At 35.9% G+C, this 20,477-nt stretch overlaps 1 protein-coding gene across 1 annotated transcript in view; it reads left to right on the top strand.

Moving 5' to 3' along the window:
• NELL1 (neural EGFL like 1) overlaps positions 1-20,477 on the top strand; it is an 870,390-nt gene that overhangs the window by 164,518 nt on the left and 685,395 nt on the right. Inside the window, exons 6-9 of the mRNA XM_051966758.1 lie at positions 3,123-3,195; positions 4,364-4,446; positions 15,205-15,339; positions 17,033-17,135. Of these exons, the coding sequence (XP_051822718.1) occupies positions 3,123-3,195; positions 4,364-4,446; positions 15,205-15,339; positions 17,033-17,135 (394 nt within the window). The remainder of the gene's footprint in view (positions 1-3,122; positions 3,196-4,363; positions 4,447-15,204; positions 15,340-17,032; positions 17,136-20,477) is intronic.

A 20,477-nucleotide genomic window follows, 5' to 3' on the forward strand; every position in this document is an offset into this window, starting at 1 on the left:
CTTCCTGCCTTCCTGCCTTCCTCCCTCCCTCCCTTCTTCCTCTCTTCCTTTTTCCCTCTCTCCCTTCCTGCCTTCTATTCTTCCTCTCTTTCTCCCTTCCTCCCTTCTATCCTTTCTCCCTTCTTCTCTTCCTCCCTTCTCCACCCCTCCCCTTCTATCCCCTTCTTCTATCCTCTCTACCCCCTTTTCCTACCCTCTCTATCCTCTTTCCCTCCCTCCCTCCCTTCCTCCCTCTCTCCTTTCCTCCCTCCCTTTCTTTCTTCCTCTCTCCCTCTCTCCCTTCCTTCCTTTTTGTGAGTATCTATTTTATGAGCTTCTCATATGCAAGAAGGAGTTGAGGTCCTCAGAACAACAGTGACCAGTAGAAGACACTGGATAGTTAGTATCCTTTTGTCTACACGTTTAGTCTGTCGATACAGCACTAATGGGCCATCATTTGTAATGAAGTCACTGGTGTCATTGAAAACCAATAAACACTAATGTCCTTCTAGCTGACCTCAGTTTCTGAGTACAAGGCAGACTTCTTTGGACTCCTTTGTGTAGGAATGGCCTTCTCTTATTTCTGCCAACTGTGTGAAGAATGGATGCATCCCATCTTAAGATAATGTGGCCCATTTCAAAATAAATTGGTTCTTTCCAACCGGTCCTGGATTTTTCTACCTCCCTGATAAGAGAAAGTCTCAGAATTTGACATCTACTGGTTGTGTGCGGCAGGGCAGGTCACTTAACCTCTCAGTGCCACAGAGATCTCTCTAAGACTATAATTTACATATCAGGCATTACTATGCCTTACTAACAGAGTAGGAAGATACCAAGACCTGTCCAACATTAAAACTATAACAAGAACTTCTGAAAAGGCTGTCCTGTTATATTCTGCTCTTTGATGGTACCTTTTCACTTTCTTTCTCTCTACTAAGATTTTGTGCTTCAAGAATAGTTGAGGCTTACTATGTTATTAAACTTGGAATTATGGGAATTCCCATTCTGTGGACTTTTCCATAGACCTGCTAACTGTTATTAGCTACAAGGATCAGAGAATCATTAATCTTGGACTGGAAGTGACCTCAAAGGTTTTTTATTCCAGCATTCTTATTTTTAGATGTGGACATTGTGGTCCACAGAAATTGTGATTTACCCACACTTATTCAAAGATAGGATTTGAACCTACATTCTCATTCTGGAGGCAGTGTAACACAAGACAGTGTAATACACAGGCCATTTTCTCAGGGGGCCTTAAAAGTCATTTGGTCCAGCTCTCTCACTCAAGAGATAAAAATGTTGAAATTCAGAGGGGAATTGAGTACTTGGTCATAAGAGAAAGGAAAGAAACAAACATTTCCTAAGTGCCTATTATGTGTATGGTGTGTTTACCCCCCCCCCCAAAAAAAAGGCAGCAGATAGAACGTAACTTGAAAGACCTGAGTTCAAATCCAACCTCATATACTGTATGACCATGGGTATGTCACTCAACTTCTGTTTGTGCCGTTTTTCTCATCTGTAAAATGGGGATGATAAGAGCACCTACCTCCCAGAGTTGTTGTGAGCATAAAATGGAATAATATTTGTAAAGTATTTTGCAAATCTTAAAACACCATATAAATTCTCAGGATCTTTTCATCATCATCATCAATTATCAATCATCATCATCATCATCATCATCCAGAAACAGAATCTGAACTCCTAGTCCAGTGCCTCCCCAATACCATGTCATTCTAATGTCCTGAAAAGGGCACTTGTCCTTTGGGAGAGTTAGTTTGTTTGGGGTCAGTGGAGGAGCATTAGTCTTCCTAGAGAACACTCGAGATCTAGGTTGATTGGCCCTTCTAATGTGCTAACCAGCAAGAATGAATTAATATTAAAAAGCACTGTGGAGGGCTTCTTATAATAGTTATGTTGTTTCCTCTCATCATAATTGTGAACACTATCATCCTTGAGGAAGATGTTAATAGAGATATAGTTTCAATGAATAAGGTGCTGGAATTTTGTTATCTCTATTAATAATTCCAATTAATATTTTAACTTAAAATAACAAGCAGGAAGCAGCCTTTGCTGATTACCTTCTGCTGTTTTAGGAAATGAGCACATAAATGTTAAATGTTACTCCCTCTGAAGGACTTGCAATACTATCTTGAGCCTATATTTTATTTATAGGTTAAGCTCAATATTCTCAGCCAGCTTCCAGGTCTTCCATCTGTTCTGTAATATCTCTTCCATCAAATGTGGAAAAAAAATCACATATTTCAACTTGGAATAAAAGAAACCCAAACGCCAAATCAATATTTTCATTGCAAAATGGCAATCCTGATGAATTTTGCCTTAAATTAGAATCCTTCTCTTAATACAAATTGTGGAGGCAGAGCAATAGACAGCCTCTAGTTTGTAGCAAGATGTTGAAGAAATCTCAATTCACCGGCAAATCCCGAATTACCTTTCTTGATAAACTGAGGAGCAAAGAGATTGTTAATGGAGTTCTCTCCATGTATAATTTTATTTCCTGGACTAAATGAATCAGAATGAGTGTTTTACGCCCATATATGTCTATCATCCCTCTCTCCCTACTGTTTAAATAAGCAACCTCCAGTCCTCCAATCACATGTCAGTCTCAGCTAATGTTCAGGGATGATAAGGGGATTTTCATTGATTTCTTTTTGATCAGAGATCAAACCTTATCATCTTTACCAATGAAATATTGGTACCAAGAACTTCATTAGTGCTAACCACTGAGAACGGGCAATGGTCTCCCTAAACACAGTGAACATATAAATATTTCAAGAAGGAAAGTAGTTTGATTTGGGGTTCTAATACTAGGGGATAGATCCAACTCTGCTATTCAGTGAATAAATTATGTTTTTCTAAAAATAATGACTTTTTCAGCTACTCTAAGTGATTGATTTTGGAATTGTGGTACATAAGTTAAATTCCACTAAAAGAACATGAATTTGAATCCCAGTTGTGTTACTCTTGAACAGTTTACTCTGGGACTCAATTGTTCATCTTTGGAATATGAGACATAGCGTCTAAAGGGTTATTTGAGCCTAGAAGCTATGATCCTACAATAACCTTATTTTAATTGTTTGACTGCACTATATATTATATAATCAGCTATTTCTTCTGTTTTAAAGGGTGTCATTCAAGACGTGAAAGTCATCTTTATGCCAAATGGATACATAACACAATGTCCTAACCTGAATCGCAGTAAGTAGCAGCTTGTTGACTTGACAATGTGCTGATTTCAAAATGGCTTAGATTCTATAAACATGGTATTTTTAGGCCAACAGCTGAAACCTAGCTATAATGACTTTTTTTTTCTTTTTTGTTGAGGCAGTTGAGGTTAAGTGATTTGCCTGGGGTCACACAGCTAGGAAGTGTCTGAGGTCAGATTTGAACTCGGGTCCTCCTGACTTCAGGGCTGGTGCTCTATCCACTGCACTACCTGCCCTCTATATTGACTATTAAAAACTGTAGTGATGATGTTTTTAGAGGAGAATATTTATTTTAGATGCTTTGTCTAGTTTTAAATAGCATATTGCTAGTGCTCAAAAGTTATGACTTTAGTTGTTCCAAAATACATGTCACACATCTACCTGAAAATCTCCAGCAGCTCTTTGTTGCCTCTAGGATAAAATGCAGAACCCAATTCTGCCACACAGTCTGTCTGCCACCTCTCTTTCTAGTGTTTTTCCATATTTTCCCTTCAATAACCCTATATTCTAATCAAAGTAAGCTTTGAAAAGTTTGCCCTGTATGATATTCTGTCTTGTCTCAGTGCCTTTGCAGTGCATTTGTTCCAGTATGTTCATCATATATAATATATATGTATGTATTTTCTAGTTTGAGTATACAGCTCAGCAATTATATCCAGTATCTTCTGAACAACCTTTCCTCACCCCAAAAGAGCTCTGTCCACCTTATTTGCTACATATTCGATATTTACTAGTCCTTTGCACTTATTAGGTTCCCATGGTAAGCTCCCCAAAGAAAAAGACAATTAACTTTTTTTTCTTTGGGTTCTCAACACTGAGCACAGTGCCTGTTTTGTAATATAGATGCTTGACACATATTTTTTGATTTACGTTGGATCCATTTTCCTTCTGTAAGGTTAATAACATTTCTAGTTCCCCTATTCTTGTCTGTCACCAAAAAGTTCCAGATTTGAAATCCCTGTTTCCACTTCAGTTTTTAATCTGTCTCTCATTTTGTTTTTGTCTCTGAATGTCTCTATTTCTTCCTCTTTGTAGTTTTCTTTCCCCCTCTCTCTCTCACATACGCATGTCACTAGGAAACTAAGTAAATGTTGTTTTTCTGTTTCTTCACTATATATTGGCTCTGCATTGACATATATGTCTCTATTTTCTTTATTGAGCATGTCCAACCTGCAGTGATTTCTTAAGCCTGGTGCAAGGGATAATGGATTTGCAAGAGCTTTTGGCCAAAATGACTGCCAAAGTAGGTACCTGAATTTTACTTGTGATATGTCATTCCATTTCTCATTCCTATTTGGAATTTAGATGGATATGTTATAATGGAAACATTTATCGTTGGCTTCTGGGGTATGTTACTATAAAAATGGTTTATTCTTACTTACAATAGGACTACTGGTAGTAAACATAACCATTTGCTTCTCTAATGCAACTGGGTTTTATCAGAATGTTTATTTGAAGAGTGTTTGGAAGCAATATTTATTATGTCTAGCTCTATAATCCAAGGGTCTTTAGATAGCATAAAGAGGAATGTAGATACTGATTATTATGGAAGAGAAAGTAGAAACCAGTATAGTGTTATGTAGTCAAAGTTACTGTTGCTTGTCAGCTGATGCTCTTTGGAAATGAGATTAATTATAAAATAATCAAAAGGAGCAAGATTTATTTTTATGTATATGTTATAAAAACACTTATGGAAAGTTATTTTATCACTACTCTGGCTATCATAAATAATAGGTCTGTCCACAGATAAAATGGTGAAGGGGGCAGATTTTATCTTCACATGCATCCAATCCTTTGTTTATCCTTTCTTTCTTTTTAGTGTTCCCTTTGCTTAGCTGGTCTCTCTTTCTCCAGGCAGTTGTCTTATGACATCTCTTTTTCATATATTTTTATATTTTGAAAGTTTCCCAATCTATCTAATTTGAGTCCTCTCACCATTTTTTTTGCAGGGGTAAGTAGTTAAATTATGTACACAGAGATTTCTATATATCATCAAATTCAATTGAGAAGGTTTGCTGGATTATTTTACTGAAATGCCCCACACCCTCATCTTCTTTATTGAGGATGATTTTCTTGGTAGAGGAGGAGGATGGGATATGTGTATAAATTAAGGTGATATTAAAAAGACAAATAAAATATTAGATTTTACATATATTACCCTTTCTGGAAATATATGTAATTTAGGAGAAATTACTAATTACCATGCAGGAATGAATTAAGAAACCATGGTAGGTACAAGAATGCTGATTTCAAAGTTGCAGAACCTGAGTTTGAGTCCTGATCTTGAGATTTAGTTCCTGTATGATGTTCCTTGGGATAGCAATAAACTCTTGATGCCTCAGTTTCCTCATTTATATAAAAGGGATTGAACTAGATGATTACTGAGATCCCTTCTATTTCTAGAGCCATAAGCCTATGATCCCATGTAAAGTGCCAAGAGTGCCATTCTTAGGTAAGGATGGAACAGGTTTTCTAGCACATGAATCTTGCTTTATGCTACTTCTCAAATCTTTTCATATAGATATTTTTCTTTCTACAGGTTAGAACTGTGTTTATTAACAATTTTGGTGGACATTGTGTGATATGATGATAGGATCAGACATTGAGAGATGGAAGGGACTGTAGAAGTCATCTATCCCATTTCATAGTTGAGGAATTTCATTTCAATTCATAGGTGAAGAATTGAGGCCCCACGAAGTTAAAGGACTTCTCTGATGTCATACAAGTAGAAAGTACAAAGGCACGATATGAATTTTGGTTCTTTTACTCTAATCAGATAGTCTTTCCACTGCACCATACTGCTTCCATTTGTGTGTACATATATAGGTGTGTTCTTACCTATGTTGGTAGGTAGAATGGTTATACCAGAAAGTAGTAATGCAATAGTGCACTATTTGGAACCGTTTTAGGTTATTAAAGCACCTTATTCATTCATTTATCACTTATTCCTTCACTTATTCATTTATTTATTTAAATGTTTTATTGATGCTTTTAATAACATTGCCATCATTTTTTAAAACATTCCTCCAATACGACTCTCTTGAAACAAAGAATTATAGCAGTAAACAAATAGCATCATACATTCACCATATCTGGCAGAATGTGCTTCATTCTGCACCTATTGTTTACTACTTCTTTTCTGATTGGACAGAAATATATTTCATCTTCAGTCCTTTGTACACAAACTTGACTATTGCATTGATTTAAGTTCCCTTGGGATTTAATATTTTTTCCTTCTGTTAAACTTTGTGTGGCTTCTTTGTGTACTGTTTTCTTGGTTCTGATTATTTTCTTAAATATTATTTCAGTTAATTGGATTAGGAGAGATGGTAGTGGTTTACTATACCTATGAAGTTACAGTTTTAACACTCCTTCACTTCCCCCAAATAATTAATTTATACATATTTTCCAAGTTTTTTTCAATTCATTATTTCCCTCATGCCATAACATTTGATTTTGTTTATATATAATATGTTGTTCAACCATACTTCTACTGATATGCATTGCTTTTGTTCCAAGTTTCTTTTGGCCACAACAAGAGTTTCCACAAATAATTTGGTGTATATTAAATATCACGCTATTTTTCACAATGGGTAACATAAAATATCTCTTGATTGGGAAGATTTAGGGTATTCATATAGTGAGTTTAATGAAAGGTCACGTATAAGCGCCTTTCTGTGGCTGGTTTTGTTGAAAATTCTCCTCAAACTGAGTTAGTTTATTCTTCTGCCTTCAAGAGCCAAGGCTGGAGTTCGTAAATGAGTCTTTCCTTCGCTTCTGATGTCATGACATCAAAAATGCACATTTGATCTTATTTGAACCTCCCAACAACTCTATGAGATCATTTTTCAAGCTATTGTCAGCCCTGCTTTACAAGTGAAAAAACTGAGGTTCAGAGAGGTTAAACTAATTTATTAAAGTTCATTTGTGTGGCTAAGCCCTTGGAGGGAAGAAGTGAGTAGATTTGACCAGAGAGTCTTAAATGGGCTTATGGGCAGGAGACTGGACTCTTGGCTTTTTTATGGTCCTGATTTGGAGTTTATGTTGTTCTTGTCATGAACCCTTTTGGCAATCTTCTGAAACCTATGAACCCCTTCTCCAAAGAATGCTTTCAAATGCAGAAAATAAAATACAAAGAATCACAAAGAAAACAAATTATAGTGAAATACTATTATCAAAATATTAAAGAAAAATGAGTTCATAGTCCTTAAGGTAGGAAACTGCTCTTTTATTTTAAGTGCTAAGTTCCTTAGATAGACTCATGGTATTGCCCGTGGAGAACAGATGCTAGTACACAATTTTCCAGGTCGTGTGTGTGTGTGTGTGTGTGTCCCTAAATAAACTAAGGGTCTCCCTAGATGATACCAAATATTTAATCAATCATGAAGTCTTTTTTTCTATTTTAGTTCTGATGTTTTCATTTTTTTTGGACATAGCCTGAGAATAATAGAACCATGTAGAGAACCATGTTATTTATTATAACTACCATGTTCCGATCACTGTTATTTAGATATCAATCTATTGTGGACCTCAGCTGGAAAACAATTGAGTTGGACCTAAGAGATAATACTTCTGAGAAAGTGAGGATTTTATAAAGGCAAAACTTGTGCCATTAGTCCCAGTCTACCTGAGGCTATGGCTAATTCCCTGCTGTGGGGTATATCATCCCCATAGTATCTGCAGAACTTTGTATTGGGTAGGTTAGTACTGTGACTGTCAAGATCAATTTAAGACTTGTGCTTAGGTTGATGAAACAGTTTCCCTGTGTGGGTCTGTCTTATTTTAAAAACCACACTGCATTTGTAATCCTTGCTGGTACATCAGCTGTTTTGGCAGGATTTTCTGGAAAGACAGAATATTTCAACACACACACACACACACACACACACACACACACAGAGAGAAAGAGAGAGAGAAAGAGAGAGAGAAAAGGCACATGGACTGGCCCTGACCACCCCTGAGGCTTTAAGTATTAGCTTTTTTGCTGATGTTACCTGTGTAAATGTGAAAAAGTGCAATTATTTGGCTTCCTGATGCATCGCCTACATAGGTTTCTATTACCTATTGTCTGGAACAGCTTGGTCTCCGTGCTGTTAATTATATTTTAGTTCCCTACCACATTTGAGGAGTAAGAAACATGCCATTCAGGTTCAGGTGATTATGAGTTCCTGTTCCCCAGCTTAGGAATGCCCTTTTTTTTCTTCTTTTATATTGGTGAAAATGCTACTTTTTCTCATTTTAGCAATGCACCCCAGATGCCATGTTGTGCTCCATAAGTAGGGCACATTGCATCTAATTGTGGGGCATGTACAAGTTGAAGCTTTTTAAGTCCCTCCTTTGTTAGAGTTCTAACTCTCAGCCTACATCTGTTTCTGTGACCTCAGAAAAAAATGAACATTTGTTCCTTAAGTATGTATTTTGTGTCAGCCATGGCTTGGAGAAAGTGGAAGGAGGGTACTTGGGCCCTTCAAGGCCAATCAAGAGAACTTATGCACTGGAAAGGGGTGGAATGGAAAATGAGTTGGAAAGAAGGGAAATGGAGAGAGAAGATGGCAAGAAAAGGGGAGAAGTGTCTGTACTTTTGATCCCTTTGTCAACCACAAGTCTTCCAACAACTTTCTGAGTGAAAGAAACACATGTAAACTCAGCCAGTGGCAGCTTTTTTGAATGACAAGAAAGGGAAGGGAAGTGAGACCATACTCTTGAGTCATCCCTTTCTGCAGAGGGATGCTTGATGAGCCATGCAGAACACTCATACCTCCTGGCCCCTATAATAGTGGAGTCACTGTAATGGGGGATGTGAAATGAGTCAAACCCTAAATAAAGATCCTGGATGGGGGGAGGAGAAGGGAACAGCATGCTGCAGTGACAAGTATATGCAGATCAATGTTCTCCCTTCACATCATTAAGCTCTCCCTGCCAGAGGATTTGGGAGTGTCCTTGGGGAAGGTTGATCTTAATGGGCCAGCCTGGCAGCAAATGTGGTTTAGAATGAAAAACATTCTTCTGGAAGGGTTAATTAAGACTTGCTTGCTAAATTTAGAAGAGGTGGGCAACTCTAAGGAAGATTAAACTTAAGGTAACTCAAACATTTGTCCAATTGATCTGATTATTTTTATTGTTGAGTCATGCAGTAGAGTAGAGCCTAAAGAAGGGTCCTAAAGGCTGCATTAAGCCGTTGGTCTAGAAAGGGTCCATGGACTCTAGGACACTTGTGGGTAGATTTCAGGGAATCTTTCAGTTTAATTGAAAAATATTTTGGTAGCTGTATTCTTTTATATCAATTAAATTCCTTTGTAATTTTATGTATTTTATTTTATTTATTTTAAAACATTGTTCTGAGAATGGGTCAGCTTCATTGGACCAAAGTTTCTTGACCTGCAGCCCATGAACTTGGTTGAGGAAAAATATATATTTATTTGAATTCAGTTACTTTCCTTTTTAATTCTAAATATTTAATGTAGGCATTTTAAATCATTAATCTGAGAAGAGTTCTTTAGGCTTTGCCATACTGCAAAAAGGGTCCCTGACACATAAAAAGATTTGCATTAGACAGCCAAAGGGCTAACATAAAAAAGGGTAAAGAATTCATGTTCTTAGGTTTAAGGTCTTCATCTGATACTCACTAGCTAAGTGATCCTAGCCAGGTCACTTAACCTTTCAGTGCTTCTTTCAGATGTAAAAGAGGACTATTGATTTATAGGGTTACTAGGAAAGTGCTTGGCAAATTTTAAAGCCCTGTAGAATTGGGGACTAAGTTAAGGACTGAAAAGAGGGAAACTAGTAAGCCATCTGTAGAGCCTGGAGAAGGAATTTGAGTTGGTTAACTTGGAGAAGAGAAAATTTAGATGGTCTGGCTGGTTGTCTTTTAGTATTTCTTTTCTTTTTTTTGCCGAGGCAATTGGAGTTAAGTGACTTTCCCAGGGTCACACAGCTAGGAAGTATTAAATGTCTGAGGTCCAATTTGAACTCAGGTCCTTCTGACTTCAGGATAAGTGTTCTATCCACTGTGCAACACTGTCTTGTGCAAGAGGGATTTAGAATATTCCTATTTGTTGTCCTAGAAAGCAGAGCTGGGAATCAGCGGGTGGAAATGGTGATAAGAGAAATTTAGGTTTGATTGAAATAAGAGATTTTTATCAATTAGAATTATCTAAAAGCGTAATGGGATGATCTAAGGGTTCTTATTGGAAACTCTCAAACCAAACCTAAATGAGCAATTATTGAGAATGTCACAATGACAATTCATTTGGAGATTCATTTGGATAAGGGGTCCATTGAAGATTTTGCCAGCTCTGAAACTTTGTGCAATGATTGATGTTTTCAGGCATGGATTATCTAAGAGACAAGTGTTCAAACTCAAGAAATATTTTTTTTAGCTGTCTTAGGAGGTCAGTGTATAATCAAGAGCTTTAACATCTTGAGGTGGAACCAATGGTTTTCAGGCACAGGAAAAAAGAAGCAGTGTTGTTAACTCAAATTTTGCTTCCATTATGTTTCTCATCCAAGTCCCTATTGATAAATGAGAACCTCAGCTCACATATACAGATATTCTCTGGAGGTGCAATAATGAGTTTTGCAAAATGGAAATTTGCCTTCTGAGGGCAAGGATCCTAATATGAGCCTCCTTTCAGCTTCCCCTTCTCTTTTTACCCATTATCACTATCTCAACTCAACTCCTAAACCTGGTAATCAGGAAAACAAAAACTGGAAGCCTGGGAATTTCTTGATTATTTTTGTTTAAATCTTTGACAAATCTATTTATGCAAATCAAGCAGCACTTAGAATGGCATTTCAGCTTGCAACACATTTAATTTTGAGGCTTTCATTGTTTCACAGAGCTCAATAGTGATTTTTCAATTAAGCTTAAAGGTTTAACACAATAGAAGATTTCTCCTTCCTTTCATACAACAGATGCCAAGTAAATAACATTTCAAAGGGGGAGGGTAGAACCTACCACTACAACTCTTTTCCTCAGATCTATTCATTGACCTCTCACTCTCAAAAAAGCTTCACTGCTGTCTGTCTTTGAATGTGTATAGTTAGGGATGAATTATTTAATATATGGTTGCATAGATAAAAGTACAGAGAGTGCAGATTTGGAGCTGTAGATTTGAAAATGTTATCTATTTTGTATCTCTGTCCATTCTTTGGAGGGAAGGCATATGGTATATAAATAGCTTTTTAAAATGAATTTGTTGTATAAATTTAGGATGATGGTACCAGAGACAGAACATATAATTTTTCCTTGATTTACATTTGCTTTTCTCTTATCGCTATTATAAGATATAACAAAAAATGGAAGGCAAGATTAGAAATTAAGCATGTTTGAAAAATTGGCTTTAGCTTAATGCTGTTTTCTCTTGGCTCACTGTCATTGCAAGAATGGGAAGTCTGGATTTTAAATATTAGTAGGAAAGGCTAAATTAAAACCAAAATCAAAATGCTGAAAGGAAAAGAAAGACTTTTGAATAAGTGATGTTTGATTTCTATTGTGTTTTGGTGTTGGATATTGCCAAATGTTCTCAATATTACAGATCTCCTTAGAATAGCCTGAATTTCCGTTTCTTCTAGGTGAGATGAATTTTCAACGTCTGGTAGGGTTTCATTCCCAAAATAGTGAAATTTTTCAAGTGCCCCAATGCTGGAGAGACAAATGCAAGAGCCAGTCAAAATATTAACAGTAAGATATATATATATATATATACATACATATGTATGTATATATATATATATATCTTACTGTTAATATTTTACTTTTAATTAATTAATTTTTTTAAATTAATTTTTAAAAATTAATACTTTTAATTAATATATACATGCATACACACATATATATGTATGTGTGTGTATATATATATATATATACATATATATATATATATATATATTTTTTTTCCTTTTAAAAGTGATGTCTCTCAATCCAGGAGATCAGGCTGTTTTTGAGAAGGTTACAAGTCTATTCTGACTTCCTTCATTATTCAAGAGAAGGAATGGGCACATCATTATTTCCTGTGAAACTCATGGAAAATGGAATTATTCATCTTTTCCTGCTTTTTTCTCCCCCCCCCCCAAGGCCTGAGATCACTGGCAGTTAGGATCATAGATTTATGAAGAAGTATGAGCCACTCATTTCCTATAGAGTTTAGTAAGAAGGAGAAAGGAAACAGAGTAGGAGAATATTTGTTTTCTTTCCCTTTCTTCTAATTTTTTCCTCAAGATTGAGATTACTGATTCTGAGATTTGAAGTGTTAGAAGAAAGAAACAAAAACTTCTTATGTGTTAAATGTGTTAAACCAATGTGAGGGTATGTGCAAGAATGACAAGATATTGGAAAGGCATGAGTGTAGGAAATATCAAACTAATATCATCACAGATTTATTGGAGCTTTTGAGTACTTGGAGACAGATTATTTAGAGGGAATTATATTGGCAAATAGCACTTGAATAGGAAGTTTTGGGTAATCTATTTACAAATAATTTACAAATACAAATTAATGTTATCAGTGTCATTAATACCAGTCAGATCAAGTTCTGGTGGAAGACCTCATCTTGGGATGTTGCAATGCTGGTTCTCATGCCATTGAAACACAAGAATTGTTAGGTGGATAGGCTGAGAAAATTATATCTGTTGTCAGAGGAGCAGCTCAACAGTTTAAGTTGATCCTCATTAGTTTAGCTATAAGAGACTGGATTCTTTGACCATCTTAACTCTCTGTATGACCCCCCCCCAAGGGTACCAGTGATTGCCACCAGCATCTGGTGTGGGAAATTACATACTGATAAAAAAAACCTTGTGATAGTAGATCATTACACATACCTACCAGAAATCTTTGTGTATGTATTTTCTTATGGATACTTCCATTTCTTACCTTGCTGTGGCCAAATATCCTGCTTCAAAGATCTGCTCTCTTTGCTCACCATCATCCTGATATCATGAAATGATTACTGATAATGATGTCAATTACTGTGCCTTGGTCCTGGAAGGAATTTAAACTCTAACTATGGTTTTGATTGAAAACTAGAAGCTTATGAGGTCAGTCCTATTATAAGGTATCATAAGTAGCTTAATATTTTTAGATATTGTCAACTTGTTTTGTTTTTGGAAGAGATAAGAGATGAAGTGCTTTATCCAGGTTCCCATTTTTTTCCTGTAGTGTCTTTAAAAAAAGTTATCTCACTGTCCATTGGATCCATGCAATGAACAGACAGCAGAAAGGGGTGTTTGAGAAAATAAAAATCAGTAAAACTTTTTTAAAAAAATCCATTTTGATTGATATTTTTTGTTTCTATATCACTTACATTTCTCAGTACATTCTCCCCTTTCATTTTTAAAATTTTATTTATTTTTTTCCCTTTTCATTTTTAAAAGAAAAATATTCAGAACAACTAATGAATATATTTTAAAAATTTTGACATTATATCCAAAGTTCATTGTCCTCTACCTCTGCCAAAAAAAAGTAAATTGAAATATTTATCTCTCATTAAGGTTCAGCTTCGTCTATGTAATTTTGAAGTGTTTAGCTTCAACTAAAATAAAATATATAAGTCTCTCATGGAAGTTTTGTTGGGCATGAGTGTTAAGTGAATAAGCATGGCTTTTAAAATTATATTTAGATTTTGTTTATAAAGTCATTATGCTCATTAGGATAAATATTTGAGAAGACCATCTGGGTTAGAACCTCATTTGAGGGAAATCTCTTGGTAATGAACATCATCAAAGTAGAAGTTCTATTGGCAGACAATTGATTTGGGATATTTTAAAATTGGGATTGGGATATTGATCAAAGATCAGAGTTTTCCTGGACAGGGCTTCTTAAGTTTTTTCCACTTTTTGCCCAATAATTTTTTACATGAATCTGGGTAGACTGGTATGTAAAATAGTATACAAATAGAACATTTACTGATAATAAATCATAATTTCACAATCTCCACATTTTAAGTTATGTGACCTTATATTAGGTTGTGAAGCTTAAGAAGTTTCATCCTAGAGTACTCTAAAGCTAGTTAGTTAGGAAATAAAGAATACATGAAAACAGGAAATAAAGAATACATTCTTAATCAGAAGGCCAAGGAAAATATCTGGCTCTTTAGTAAAAAATATTTTCTTTCAAACCATAGCAGATTCAATTCTGGGACTAAAGGAAATAGGACAATAATAGATCATTCTCCTACCATTGGGAGAATGAATTTTTGTCTTGAAAAAATGGTTGTGTTTAAGCGGGATCTAAAAATGACCCTCTAGTGAATTGTTTAAAGAAATTTCCTCTTGTCTATGGGCGTTTTATTCCTCTCCTTCCCTCCTTTTGGATAATATAGCACATTTATGGGAATATGAGTTTGAAAAGTCTTAAACTTGGCTTAGAGGGAGGGGGAATGGGAACACTGAGTTTTTCATCCTTTCCCTACTTATTTCTCTGCAGATTCCCTCTGTGCTGGAACAAAAACCAATTTTATCTTTTAAAAAACATGGCCACTTGATTAATATGGGAAGGATGATGGTGGGGAGAAGGAAAGGGAATAAGCATTTTTTAAAGTACCTGCTGTGTGCCAGGCGTGGTGCTAAGAGATTTTTCCAACTTTTATCTCATTGAAATGGGGAAGTAAAGGTAAAAAAGAGAAGATGAATAGAAGTGCACCAGTGTTCATGATTATATTGCCTGTAAACATTTTAATGAGTACTCGAGAATACATTCATTATGAATGCTTCAGTGTGTGGTTTGAACTGAAAGTACACAAATTTATGAACACCCGTGAGGTCCCTGAGATACAGTTTAATGTCTCATTTGGTGCTCATTAGACCATGGAAGCCAATATGTCTTCAATTTAGACTGATTTCACCTTGTGTAACAAAAATTAGATCCTGTTAGAGAATGGTGAATGGTTTGAGTTTTCTTCTTCCTCTTTCTCTCCCTCCTTTCCCTCCCCATTTTTGTATTGGCTATATGAAAAACCTTGCAAGTGAGTCATAGAAATTACAACTAGCAAACTTTGGTTTACAGCTGAATTATGCAGAAACAAGACTCAGTCAGTTGGAAAACTGCCATTGTGAGAAGACCTGTCAAGTAAATGGACTGATCTATCGAGACCAAGACTCCTGGGTAGACGATGATCACTGCAGGAATTGCACGTGTAAAGTAAGACTCTTTGAAAAATCACATTTAAAGGAGAGAGACTAATTATGGTATAATCCTGGATCTTGAAGACATATGTTAACTCTGAGAATTATTATCATCTTTTTTTGTGTGCACCCACTAGCAAGTTTGAATGATTGTTAAGAAATGTTGGAAATTTGCTGCCTTAAAAAAATGTGACTCTTCAGAACATAAAATTGACTTTCCCTTGACAGCAGTCTCTCACTTGTCCTAATTATATCCTTGAGAAGCTTGTTGTTTCAGAGTGGGAAGTAGGGAAATGTCTTTTTTGGGATCAGACTTAGAGGTTTGTTTCATTCATCATAAAGTTGGGTGTGATGGAGAAAGAGCATTGTACTTGAAGCCAGGAACACCTGGGTTTGAATTGTAACAGACACAACCTAATTGTCTGACCCAGGACAGAACATTCAACCTTCTGAGCCATATTTTCCTCATCCATAAAATAAGAACAGTAACATCCCTGATGTCTTAGGATGATTGTGTGGGTCAAATAAGAACGAACATAAAACATTTTTGCAAACTTTAAAGTAGTATGGAAATTCTACCATAATTAATAGCTACTTTCCCATTTAAGATACTAAATATAACTTTAATTGGCTTCCCAAAATGTGTCCTCATCTTACATAGTGACAGCTGTGGCCTCTGTAGTTAGGATATAAAAATTGGAAGGAGTTTTAGTATGTAAAACTTGTCCCACTGAAATTATTTGATAAATATCTGTAGAATGTCATTGTTTGTCCAGGAAAATACAAAACTGATTGTTAGTGCCTTGACAATGATTGACAGTCTACAAAGGGTCCTATTTATGTTCTTGTAAAAATGGGCTTTTGTTTTCTATCTAATTTATTTGTCCTGAGTGGGCATGTGGGATAAAGTCAATGATGTATATCAGGAAAGTAACAGAGGTGGTTTGAATTCAGTCAGGTTGCAGAAAAGGCTCTCTTTTTCATCCAGGAATAAATTTAAAACTTCTAACATTGTTATGATTTCTCTGAAGTTTCTGGGATGAAGATTTGGGTCTTTAAAAACTAACCTCTCAAGGACCTTTTCCATTCCTCCTTTCTATTTCAATTCCTTTTCTGTTGCCTTGTTTTGAAAATTTTGTTTTATATTTATTAATATCTGTCTCATCTTAACCACTCTCTGCCCAACAGAACTTATCCTTAGATCCAAGATACTCATTTTAGAAAGCTTAATTTGTTGATGCAAATAATCTTCACATTATTCAAATTTGCCTTGCATCTTTCCTTTGGGCCGGAATCAGTTACCGTGTTTTTCATAATTACAACTTTGAATCATGTGAATTCAAATATGTGACCTCTTTATGGGACTGATTACTCTCATTCATTGAAACCTAGATATAAGTCAGTGAATTGGTCATTTAAAAAATGTGAATCCGATTCTGCATTCTACTCCGAAAGCCTCCCACTTCTCTGCTGAAAGGTGAGAGAAATATTTTGGAGTCACAATAGAGTTCTATTCCATTCAGTGTCGTTTTCCCTTATACAAGGGATGTTCAAAGTCTTACAGTGATTTAATACTTCAGTAGTGTAAAACTGCACTAAGACTTGGAATACCTGTGTTATTATGGTCATTGTGTGAGTCATTTTCCTGGCTCTGTTCCATTCATACCAGTCTTCCCTACTTTGAATCTTCTCTCTCTGTTCTTTCTCAGAGTGGAGCGGTAGAATGCCGGAGGATGTCCTGTCCCCCTCTCAACTGCTCTCCTGACTCACTCCCTGTCCACATTGGAGGCCAGTGTTGTAAAGCATGTCGCCGTGAGTATGGGCTGGGATGAAGATTTATTTGCATGTTTCTATTAATGGGCAGTTTGTGGTCTTTTCCACTCATCCCTGCCATGTTAAATAACCACAGGTAAAAATGGCTTAAAAACAGTTTAAATAAAAATAAACATGGTAATGACATAAATTAATTCACTAGTAGGAGAGAGTGTTGCAGCTCTCTGGGGTCATTTTTTTTTTTTTGAAATCTAAGCAACACACTATACCTAGGCAAATGAACCAAATTACCAGCTTTTTTTTCCTTGGTCTACACTGGGAGAACTGTATATCATAACCAATCTTTCCTTCTTTCTGTTGTTCTCATGTGACATTCCATCTGCTGAAGTTCCTACTTTTGCATCACACTGGTCAGAATGTTTGCTCCTACCTATTAGGAGAGTTTGGCTTCCTTTAAGTTCCTGTCAACTGCCGAGTCCTACATGTAACCTTTTCTGATTCTCCCATATCTTGTGCCTCCCTTATTCAAAAATTATTTATTCTGATTTTCTGTATATTTTATTTTTATTTGCATGTGATCATGTTATCTCTCTCTATGGAATATCAGCTCCATGAGGGCAGAAACATTTTCATTTTTTTTGTGTCTCTAGCATTTAGCACAATGCCTGGAATATAGATATTTAATAAATGTGATTAATTGTGGAAATCACAGCTGCAAAAACCCATCGCCAAATGTTAAGTTTGTGCATAATAGAATGGTGTAGTAGAAAGAACATTATACCTACAATCAGGAAAGACGAGTTCAAATCCCAAATCTGACAGTTATCAGTTAAATGACCACAGTTAAATCATTTAACACATTAGAAACTCAGTTTTCTTATTCATAAAATGGCAAAAATCGCACCTGGAATATCTTAACCTCATAGCATTGTTGTGAAGATCAAGTGAGATGATGTTTGTGTAAAATGCCAAGTCATTATTATTATTTTTTGTGCTGTAAATATAGGCAGTAGATTTTATTTTCATGATGCCTTTTATATATACCTCTTCTCTCCTATAATATTGCCATTCCCTGGATACAGATCACTCTCATCTGGACTCTTGCACTAGCCCGTGGGTGGCTCAGTCTGTCTCAGGTTTTTCTCCTACCCCAGTGCATCCTCCATAAAGTATAGAGCTAACCATGTCATTCCTCAAAGCCAGGATATGTCATAGACAGGCCTTGAACCCAGGTTTTCCTAGTTCTGGGGCTAATTCTTTATCAACTAGACAACACTACAGCTCTCAAAATTATAGTTATAATTAGCAACTAGTCATGCAGATTCTTCTTGAACACTTCCACTGAGAAAGGACCCACCACCTCTCAGAGGTACTACTTTTGGACAGGTCCATTGAGAAAAAAAATTTACATCAAGTTTACTTCTTTGCAATTTTTACCCATTGTCAGTGATTTTGCCTTCTAACAACAGACTGAAACCTAATCCTTCTTCCATGTGACAGCCTTTCAAATACTTTAAGGCAGTTATTATGTCTCCCTGAGGACTCTTGTTTAGTTCTGTTTTAGAATGTTCAGTTCAAGGTGCTAGCAGGACATTCAAGTGTAGAACCAATATAAGCAGTTGAAAGTAAGGGACTGTGACTCGTAAGTACAATTAATGCTGGCTATTGGACTGGCACCTGATTTGCCTTTATAGGAATGAATGAAAAAACATTTATTATTTTAAAGGCACGAGGCTAAATGCTGGGAAGACAAATTGAAAAAGGTGCTATTCTGTTCCCTTAAAGAGCTTGCCTTCTATCCTATTAGAGATAAGATCTGAAAGATAAAGCATTTAGGACATTTCAGCTCCCTTCCAGATTGACAGACCCATGGTCTTGAAGGCACAGTGGCAAAGTAAGTGCTAATACATTTTCTTTAGTGGCATTTACTTTAATAAATCCATGTCAGTCTCTGCTCCTGAGTCATTTGACAGCTTCAAGGACTTTGGTGGTAAAAACTTTTTTGCTGAGAATTCAGAAACTGTGGCTATGCAGGCAGTTGCCGGGTAGCCTGCTGCATGGGCTACCTGTGTAGATTAGAAGAAGAGCCAGTGTTCTAGGAAAGAACGGCTCTTTCTTTGGATTTTAAGTTTATGGGAGCAGGTGGTTGTGGCTTGATGTCTGCCCCCTTCTTGCCAGAGCTTTCCTCCCCAAATAATAGTTTATTTATATAATGACTTTAAGGTTTACAAAGTGCTTTCTTGGCAACAAATCTGCAATTTGTTAGTTACCTCATAAAAAGGTTTTAGGGCTTGGGGAAGAGGTTAAAATTGCTATGGGAAAAAATATAGAAAGAGAAGAAATAGGGTCAAGAACAAGACTTAGGGGAATGGAATGCTAATCCCTTCCCATTTATAATTTCTTTTATTTATCATTTCTTAAGTAGTATACAAGATGAGATTTTGACATTTCAAGACTGAGCACTGAAGAATATCTGAAGCAAGTCTAAATTGCAGAGAACTTTTTATGCACAAAATAGCATTTGGGTGTTCATTTTGTCTCACTATTTTTTTGAAACAAACATTAGCATCGTTCTAGATCCAAATATCAGAGCCAAGTCTTCAGGTTTAAAAATGTCTCTTTTAGGTTGTTTCAAAAGCAAGCCAATTGTACTTCGACTACAATGACTTTGATCTATACTTTATGGAGATAGAACATTTTCTGATTCAAACATCATTAGTACAATGCTGAAGGTTTCAAGGATCTATTTAAATTTGAACTTTTGTTCTCCCAAAATCCAACTAATTTGTTTTTTCTATTATTTTGTCAGACAGAAAAATTCAGATTTTTTAGAGGTAAATCAAGTATTAAGATAGATAGGACTAATGTTTGGCAGCAGTATTGTATCCTAGAAAAGAAAGAGGATTGTTTGCTGCCACACTTATAAACTCAATTAATTCCAATTTTAAAGAGCTTGGCTTTCCTTAAATAAAGCATGTCCTTAAACAACACTATTATATAAAGAATGATATAGTTCTGTTCAAAGGACTTTTGGTTCTGAAATAATTTGGATGATTTGAGTGTGTCTCCCTGTGCTCATATGAATATATAATTTGAGGGTCCTTATCATTTGAAATATGTCCCCGAAGTGATCAGTTTCAAAGAGGAAGAGAGGAAACAAATTAGACACGTCTTGAGACATTACATATCCAAGTCAGCAGGTGATGATGGAGAACAGGGAGGTACTATTCTTTGGTCTCCAGCCCCAGCAAGAAACATTTGGCAAATTTAAGAGCAATGTACTTAGGCAGGATGAGCCACCTGGATAAGTTGGTACCATCTGCAGTTGTGAGCTTGCCTTTCACTGGGTGGGATAAGGGTGAAATGGAGAAAGAGAATTTT

This window comes from Antechinus flavipes, chromosome 6 (assembly GCF_016432865.1).
Source record: "Antechinus flavipes isolate AdamAnt ecotype Samford, QLD, Australia chromosome 6, AdamAnt_v2, whole genome shotgun sequence".
NCBI lineage: Eukaryota > Metazoa > Chordata > Mammalia > Dasyuromorphia > Dasyuridae > Antechinus > Antechinus flavipes.